At 38.3% G+C, this 9867-nt stretch overlaps 1 protein-coding gene across 1 annotated transcript in view; it reads right to left on the bottom strand.

The window, feature by feature from the left end:
- Positions 1-1729: 1729 nt before the first annotated feature.
- lrrc58b (leucine rich repeat containing 58b) overlaps positions 1730-9867 on the bottom strand; it is a 12430-nt gene continuing 4292 nt past the window's right edge. The window contains exons 2-4 of the mRNA XM_060876964.1: positions 6970-7098; positions 6319-6596; positions 1730-5901 (exon numbers count right to left, since the gene is read on the bottom strand). Of these exons, the coding sequence (XP_060732947.1) occupies positions 5708-5901; positions 6319-6596; positions 6970-7098 (601 nt within the window). The 3' untranslated portion in view covers positions 1730-5707. The remainder of the gene's footprint in view (positions 5902-6318; positions 6597-6969; positions 7099-9867) is intronic.

The raw sequence follows: 9867 nt of genomic DNA, 5'->3' as shown, positions 1-9867 counted from the left end.
GAGCTTGGTGAACAATTCAATTCAATTCAGTTCATTCATCTTCTACCGCTTATCTGAACTACCTCGGGTCACGGGGAGCCTGTGCCTATCTCAGGCGTCATTGGGCATCAAGGCAGGATACACCCTGGACGGAGTGCCAACCCATCTCAGGGCACACACACACTCTCATTCACTCACGCAATCACACACTACGGACAATTTTCCAGAGATGCCAATCAACCTACCATGCATGTCTTTGGACCGGGGGAGGAAACCGGAGTACCCGGAGGAAACCCCTGAGGCACGGGGAGAACATGCAAACTCCACACACACAAGGTGGAGGTGGGAATCGAACCACCAACCCTGGAGGTGTGAGACGAACGTGCTAACCACTAAGCCACAGTGCCCCCTTTACAAAACATAAGAAACATAATACAAAAAAATGTATATTATATGAAGATTAATATAATACAAAGATTCAAGATTAATATTAGACTTATATTTAAATGTGTGTGTATTTATCCCCAATGAACAAGTCAGAGGTGTCTGAGGTCAAAAAGTGAACCTCATCCTCATTTGGGTGAAACTGGAGGGTGTGATTATAAATATACAGTATGAAAGTTGTGTATTGATGAGGATGTTGTTGTCCTCAAAGACCATGTATTGTTGTCATCTTCTCTTAGAATGTATGAATACTTCATGAAGCAGAATCTAACTGGAGCTGGAACATCTCTAGGTCCCTCAGGATCCTCACATGGTTGGTCTCATCTCAATGAAGGTCCAAAATCTTCATGACACGGAGCATTCCATTCCAGACTGATTTATCTGCTTGTTTGTTTATTATTTATAACTTATAACTAAAGGTTAGTGGACGAAACGCATTTCAGTTTAGTTATTTAATATGAACTCTAAAGAGTAGGTTGGGTTTTCATTTCACTGCATAGAGGATAATGTACATTGTGTATGTGACAAAATCTTGAAGCTAGTATTCAAAGGATATTGTAAGTCACAGTAGTTCTCACTAATATTAAATATTGCAAACTTCAGACTTCAGATTTCAGCTAAAACTGTGTAGATGCTTGATAACAAAAATCATCCTCTAGCAGTTTTAGCTAAGTGATCAAAGTTTTCATGGCTAAGTTCATTTCAAATAAAAAAAAAACCTAAACAACTAAAATACTTTCCTTAGTGTAATAATTTTATACATTACCTTCACTTTTATTTAATAATTCCTCAGCCCAAAATTGAACTGGTACAGTAAAGAAAAAAAGAATGCAGCGATCTGTTTGGTAGCCCAGAGAGTCGACTCTTATTAGAGAGCCGAGTCATTTGATCTGACTCACGAAATCATCATCATCGGTAGTACAAACACATTTACTGGGAGTTTTTACAATCCATATACAGATCTAAAAGAGTCATAATCCAGTTCTTTTCCCAAGACTATAATAACATTCACATGTACAATACAAACCAAACTAACGACCGCTTTCTCAAACAGATCTAGATAGTAAATCGAATCTTTTCAATAAAGCGGCTTTTATATACAGTATATCCGAACAAACTGAATGCATGTTTTCAGTAGAAACAGATTTGAGGCTAAATTTTTCAAAAGGCCCGACTGGCTTGCAAAGCATTTTGGTTCATTTCTTCTCATAACAGTCTGATAATGTAAGAAAAAGGATTCAATTTTCCAGAAATGAAAGCGAACAATAAAAATGACACATTTATTAATTTTAATAAAACACTTTATTATGCTTTTTTTTTTTACATTAAGTGACAAAGTGCATTTTTATAAATCATTAGAGAAAAGTGTCTTGATTAACTCTGGCTTTATCAGTTTTAAACAAACTATACTGTAATATCAGGGAGATGCAGAACAAGTGAGAATAGGGTTAATTAATACTAAAGCAGTGCAACGGTGGAGTTAAACAGTTCCAGATTTAAATCCCACTCGGTTGCATTGACTCGTTAATATCACCTGGTAAATAAAACAAAAAAGGATCTCAGGGTTACGTTGTAATGAGCCAAATTTTAAGGCGCTACATTCAGTTTAGTGTTTTTGAGCCAAAAATCCTGACTTTTAAAATAATGCTTAATATTTGGGACAGACTACTGAGCAGTACAATTGTAGCAAATGGACAATCAGTACTATTAAAAACATTTGTATGAAAACTATTAAAACATTTAGTATCTTTCCTTCTCATGTATCAAAATTTTTTGCGTTATGGAAATGAAACTCAATTTAAAACGACCAGTTTGAATTGTTAAAGAAGTTTTACATTGAATACAAAGACAGATGATCGTCACACCGTGTCCAGAAGCTCACATCTATTTGTTACCGTCTGATTATGATGACTTCAGAAACGGACCAGTTCCTATATTCTACTTTGTCTCTCTTCTGTGAACAGGTTTGGCTTGTAATAGAGATGTAACAGCTGTCATAGATAGACGGCAAGGGCACGAAAAGCGACATGAAGGAAAGATGTCTGCAACCGTAAGCTGTTTAAGGCCTCAGAGAAATAACTAAAGGCCACAGATGTGCAATTTCCTGATATTCTCTCTCTCTCTCTCTCTCTCTCTCTCTCTCTCTCTCACACACACACACACACACTATTATCAATAATATTAATACACCGAGACTGCATTGATATCAATATTAATAGTACTAATATTCTCAATATTCTATTCTTTACTTCAAATAGTATTTTTTTAATTCACAGTCTAATTGTTAGATCTAAAAATCAAAAAATATGTGCGTTATTCAAACTATACACTCTCTCAGAGCAGTACAAATCTGCAAGAGCAAACATTTTATTTCCTACACATAAACCAAGGCACTCAGGTTTAATCCAAGATTAAAAAATACCAAAATAGGGATGCATCAATACCAGCCGACTATCTGTCTGAGACCAAGTAGTTTTAGGAGGAAAAAAAAAGAAATTAGATTCAAATGTAAATGATCACACTTTTGACCAGACCAGATGAAAACACAGAGAACTGAAGCGTGTTTCCTGATTAATGATGCTAAGTAATTAATCAGTCTGGGGAGAAACAACTAAAACGCTTCAACAATGCTAGGTGAGGGATTTGAACACAATGAAATGAATTAAAGGTACAACAAATCCTGCTCTTCTCTGACGCAACCCTTCTCCATCCATGGAAAACGAACGAGCTATCTAAAATCAGCTGAACTACCTAATGTCATCGAACAAGCCGGGAAGTGGAAGCGCCTGAATACACACTCGTGCGCTTTTTCACGGCCAGTACGTAAACTGGAAAAAACGTCAACAGAGCTGAATAAAATGTTATACAACTTTCCAGTATGTTGTTGAGGATCAGTATCGGTCTAGACGAGTACCAAAAAACAGGTATAAAACACAGTATAGATGCATCCCTATTGATTCGAACGCTGCTTTGTTGCTAATGTCACACGATTTTAGCACCACGTGGCCCCTAATGGTGTAAGAAAATATCTTCTAGAAGAAAACAACAACAAAAAAAGGAAAGAAAAAAAAAACCCCGCGGTCTGTTTTGTTTCAAGATAAAACACAAAGCTACAGAGTTGCCAGGTGAGGACAGTAACCCGTAACGGACATCTCTCCTGTAAAGACACATGTCCAGCTCTCTCAAACCGTCTTTCAGTACGGTTTATTAACACACCCTCGCCGACGTGAGCTTCAAATGCAAAACAGCAATTTTCCGGCACCAAAATTCTGTCTATCGTGAAATTTAGGACGTCATTTCATCATCATGGCAACGACTGGAGAGTCTCAACTGACTGACCTACCAACAGTTACCATAAGAGTGAAGATGGCCGTTGGGTTTGAACAGTGAGCCTCATTTATCAATCTGTGATCAAAACACTGCATGTACAGAACTGTGCAAAAGTTTTAGGCAGGTGTGAAAAAATGCTGTAAACAAAGAATGCTTTCAAAAATGGAAGTGTTAAACATTTATTTTCATAAATGAACAAAATGCAGTGAATGAACAAAAGAGAAATCTAAATCAAATCAATATTTGGTGTGACCTCACTTTGCCTTCAAAACAGCAGCAATTCTTCTAGGTACACTCGCACACAGGTTTTGATGGAACTCGTCTGGTAGGTTGTTCCAAACATCTTGGAGAACTAACCACAGATCTTCTGTGGATGTCGGCTTTCTCACATCCTTCTGTCTCTTCATGTAATCTCAGACACACTCGATGATGTTGAGATCAGGGCTCTGTGGGGGTCGTGCCATCACTTCATGCTGGTTTGAAGGCAAAAGCTGGTAACACCAAAAATTGATTTGATTTAGATTTTTCTTTTGTTTGCTCACTTTGCATTTTGTAAATTGACAGAAATAAACACTCATTATTTATATTTCTGAAAGCGTTCTTTGTTTACAGCATTTTTTCACACCTGCCTAAAACTTTTGCACAGTACTGTAAATATTTTAACTGCTGAAAATCTAACCCTTTCAGAAAGGCTGAAGTTCTTCATACTCGTGCGCATGCGTGATTTTGAGTGTAAATCGCATTTCTGACTTATTACTCAAGACGCATTTCAACACCAGTAAAAAGATTTCATTACATATAATGACTTAATACTATAATTACTTTATTATGATGATTATGATGAATTAATATTAATAATAATAATAATTTCTTCTGTTTATACGTCATCAATTCCTTTTCCATAATTAAATAATTAGTCTTAAATGATAGGACTGTGTTGACTCACCTTCTTTATTTTTCCAGTCATTAATTAACACCTTCAATATCACCAAAGTTTTCACAAATATATTTTTTTTCTTTTTAGGCCCTGATCCAGTGAACTAGCATGATGATGTTTGATAGAAACTTCGAGGTCATGAGGACGTCTGATAAATTCTGTAAACGTGCTCAAAATAAGCAGTTTATCCATGAAAGATTGACGTTACTGTAAAAATGACTGAATATTCGTATCTGAAACAATCGGATCATGTGAATCGATTCTATCAGTTAGTCTTCTTCTGCGTAGATTTACACACTGCCAGGAGCACGAGAAGGTTCCAAAGGTTTTTCAGAGTTTATGGGATTTTCACGAATGCAAAAAATTTGGTGCAAATATTTGTACGGACAATTTATTGGTATCCAGGGTGATAAATGAGGCTCAGTGTTATTACTGTTAATGAAAAGAAAAAAATACAGCGACCTTAATTCAAATATAAGGAAGCAAAATCAGTTGAAGTTGTCATACAGTATGTGTGTAATGGTTAGTAATGTAACAGCACCAAAGAATTTGAGTGAAAGTGAGAAAATAAAAGCTTAACGGTTTCAAACTTCATTTTTCCAGATAGCACATTTTTTAATATAAAAAAAGAGGAATTTGATCAGTGATCATAATGCACTAACTTCACGTTAGACACACACTATGCTTGAATCTGTCAAATGAGTTAGTAAGCACTGTACCGGAGGACAGAGCTGTGGCAGAGGGTTTGTTATGAACGATACTGAAAGGCAGCGTTAGTGTACTGAAATAAAAAGCATACTGAATCTGGTGGGCCACAAAATTCAGTGTGTTTGAAGAAGCAGCACCAGTGACAGAGAGAGAGATGTGTGTATGTGTGTGTCTGTGTGTGTGCGTGTGTATGTGTGCGTGTGTGTGTGTGGGTGTGTGTATGTGCATGTGTGTGCGTGCGCACGAGTGCGTGTGTCTGTGTGTGCGTGTGTGCGCGTGTGCGTGTGTGCGTGTGTGTGTGCGTGTGTGCTATCCCAGCAGCACTCTCTGCAGCCGATCGGCAGAGACGCTATGGTCGTCATCCGAGTCTGCGTCGCTCTGAGGGTTGGAGCTGCAGGGAGAGGTGCATTCTGGGGAGCACAGGTAGTGCATGAGGGGCAGCCGATACTTCCCGCAAAAATCCACAAACTTGATATGGCGCACACACGAGTCGAAGTACACACCTGCAGAGGGAGTGACAAAATCATCTTATACACCATATGACAGAAACCCCCACAGATCCAGTACACTTAACTCATTAATACCCACACACTCATTCACTCCTAGGGGCAATTACCAGAACTAATCTGCCTACCTGCATGATATTGGGAGTAAGAGTGAACTGGAGAGGAAACCCACATGGACGTGGGGAAAATGATCTTGTACGAATGCACAGATAATAAATGAAAATTAATGTGTGTGTGTGGTGTATATTTTTGATGAATGGTCATTTGAATGTGTGTTATGAAGGATAGCCAAAATAAAACCTGATATATTTTTGGGGAAACTTGTCTGCAGTAAACAACAAGGAAAAAAAAAGTTCACACTCGGTTTCCAGAGGAACAGGACAATTCAGGATAATAAATGTCTGAGTGTCTCACCTCCACACTTAGGGTTAGGACACTTGCTAGCCAGGTCCAGGTATCTGACGAGGTCGGCAGGCAGGTCCTGTTCTGAGTAGCGCAGGTTACGCGTTTTAATGGTGCGACCCGCCATCTCCAGCAGTGACGGAGGGTCATAGGTCATGTCCTTGATGAAACGCACGACCAGAGGGTTGCCACGGAGACTGAGCTCCTGGAGCTGCACTAGGCTGAGGATTTCACGTGGCAAATAGGTCAGGAGATTATTATGGAGACTGAGAGAACGCAGGGAGTTGAGCCTGGAGTGGAGAGAGAGAGAAAGAGAGAGAGAGAGAGAGAGAGAGAGACAGGGGAGAGAAAGAGAGGGAGGGAGAGAGAGAGAGAGAGATTTAACAAATTAACAGTTGTTACTAAAATTAGTCAGTCAGTGTTACATTTATTATAACAATTGATATCAAAAACTAAATGTGTTTGCTATGATTACAGAAAAACAAAACAGCAAAAGATAGACAGAGACAAAGAACCCCAGAGAAAGAGAAAGAGTGACAAGGATGAATAACAGGAAAGGAAAAAAAAATTAAATCATAATAAGGGACAACCATGTTAATGAAATCAAAAAAGTGTCTATGTGTTTCTCTGTGTGTGTGTGTGTGTGTGTGTGTGTGTGTGTACCTGGTGAACTGAGGTGGGATGCTCTGAATGCGGTTGTCACACAGCGCCAGGTAGCTGAGCACAGGCAGGTTGGCCAGCTCCACTGGGATTGACGAGATCATGTTACCTCCCAAATACAGCAGCTCCAAACTGCAGGAGAGAAACACACACACATGATGAGGTCCTAGAAGAACATGTTGTAGCTACATTCATTTACAGAGAGAGAGAGAGAGAGAGCGGTGTGTGAGCCATTAGGTTTTCTTTACTCTCCCAGACCTGCAGTGTTTCTCTCCCTGAACACAGGCATTCAATGACACATTCTCCTGCAAAGGCCACCAAGCCAAGTCCACACACACACACGTCTCTCTAATGGACTGACCCAGGGTGTAATTTGGACCACGGGGATATAAGTGTAAGTGTGTGTGTGTGTGTAGTGTGGTGTGTTCTGCCAAAACACACTTGACTGAAAAATGACTACTACAATACAAAATTCATGCAAACGGTACATAACAAACATACACGCGATGCACACCACAGCCAACAGAGGGCGCACTATCAAATGCGCAAAAGTAAACACCCCCTACAAGCTTCACATTAAAAAACTAACCATAATGGATAATATCCATATTATAATATATACTGTAAAAGCAATATATAAACACTGTGTGTGTACCTTAAAAGGCTGTTTATAAATACATAAATATATAAATATATATAAATACTGTGTGTAATATAAAAGGCTGTTTTAGCACTAATATGCTAAGAAAAAAAATAAATGCAACATAAAATACAACTGAATAAAAGTTTTTTCTAGAGAAATCAGGAAACACTAAGTGCTGGGACTTAAAATGATAATGCATATAGAATAAAAAATGCATTAAAAAAATAAAATTTTATATATATATATATAAATAATATTTAAAATAAATAATAATATATTGTAAATAAATAAGGTCAGGCATTTTTCACTAATTACCAGAGAGCATGGTGGTTTAAAACAAAAAGGTTTTAAATAATTTGTGCCTTATCAACGTGTGTTCTTGTCTAATCAGCTGGACTGATTTGGATTTACTCTCAGCACACACTTCACATCCTGCAGAGTGCTGAGAGGGTGACTTCTTTTTTTTTTCCCCAGCACATTTTGCATCAGAGCTTTTTTCAGTGCTAAAAATGTTGTGCTGCTTAAACAATAGAGGTCCCAATATGCACAACTGGGTCACGTGATCACGCTCTTTCTTTCTTTAAAGAGTCTGAGAGATCTGCGCTTGTGAATCTGCACCCAGTAGCCTCAGAACACGTGATATACGTCACATGACCACATTGTAATGGATAAAAAGAGCTCTTCAGTAGCTCTCACATGAGACCAGAGGCCACAGAAATAGGGACTTTTAGCTGACTTGGAGATCTATTAATAGTTAACAAGACACTTCAAGCACAGCTACACAGCTCATTATGTTACATTTTGGGAAACGTATTTATTTATGCACCAAGCTAAGGTTATTATTGGTTTATTAGTTCATTATTTTTATTAATAAATTATTATTTCATTCATGCATTCAAATTTTTTTTAAGACATTCTTTGAAATAAACACAAATAGAATTCAAATAGAATTTTATATTTATAGATAAGTAAAATAATTTTACATTTTAGTATCATTACAAGAAAAAAAAATACATCTATTTGGTGAACATTTATCAATTAAAAAAAATAAATTAAGATTAGTAGGACAGAGTCAAGGATCAGCCTGATGAAGGAATCGTATTCAAACATACTGTATGATTTTGTCTGTATTTTCTACCAGAGAGCAAAGAGGTCAGAGGATGAGAGAGAGAGAGAGAGAGAGAGAGAGAGAGAGAGACTTTCCTGCTTCTTCGTCTTCCCCACAGTGTGTGAGTAAAGCCGACTCTCAGACGGAGCGCTGTGTCAGTTGTGAATATTGTGTTGTTTCGTAATCAAACCGACTTCCTCCCAAACATCAGGATCCTGAACTCTGTGACTCCTACTTCATAAATCAATAAAGCAATCTGCAGACGTCCTGATGAAAAACATCTGAAGATAAAATTAAACCATCTCCTTAAGCAGTGATGGGTTATAAAGTTTGGAGCTCTCTCTCTCTCTGTGTGTGTGTGCGTGTGTGTGCGTGTGTGTGTGTGTGCGTGTGTGTGCGTGTGTGTGCGTGTGTGTGCGTGTGTGTGCGTGTCAGTGTGACAGAGACATTCAGATAAGGTTTATTGATGTCAGTCAGAATTGTTCACATGCTGCTCTCGTGGAAGGAAAATTAAATGATCTGTTTCTCTCTCACACACACAAAACTGACTGTCTGAGATCGAGAGAGAGAAAGAGAGAGAGAGAGAGACAGACAGAGAGACAGACAGAGATAGACAGACAGAGATAGACACAGACAGAGACAGACAAACAGAGAGAGAGAGACACACACACGCACAAAATTGACTGTCTGAGATCGAGAGAGAGAAAGAGTGAGAGAGAGAGAGAGAGAGAGAGAGAGAGACAGACAGAGAGAGAGACACAGAGACAGACAGAAAAACAGAGAGAGAGAGACACATGCACACACACACACACACACACACACACACAAAATGTGACAGGAAATAATAAAATAAGATTTCAAAGCAAACATACTTTAACATTTCAAGCCATTTTTCTTTGTAGAGCAAATCAAATCAATCAGGATTCTCCACGGATGTAAGGAAAGCTCTTGTCATGAGGCTTTTTTGTTTTCGGAGTGGTGGAGAAGGAGGAATCAGCAGCAGAATGCCAAGCAGCACCCACAACACCACACTGACTCTCACTGGGTCTAAGGACTGCTTTTTTATTCAGTAACAGTGTAGACATTAATGGCACATTTTGCTCTGACTGTTACTTCAGCTGTAGAAATTATTTAAAAAAAATTTTCTCTC

Source organism: Tachysurus vachellii, chromosome 8 (genome assembly GCF_030014155.1).
Source record: "Tachysurus vachellii isolate PV-2020 chromosome 8, HZAU_Pvac_v1, whole genome shotgun sequence".
Classification (NCBI taxonomy): Eukaryota; Metazoa; Chordata; class Actinopteri; order Siluriformes; family Bagridae; genus Tachysurus; species Tachysurus vachellii.
Note: the sequence above shows the minus strand (reverse complement) of the source record. Positions and strands in the feature narration are given on the sequence as shown.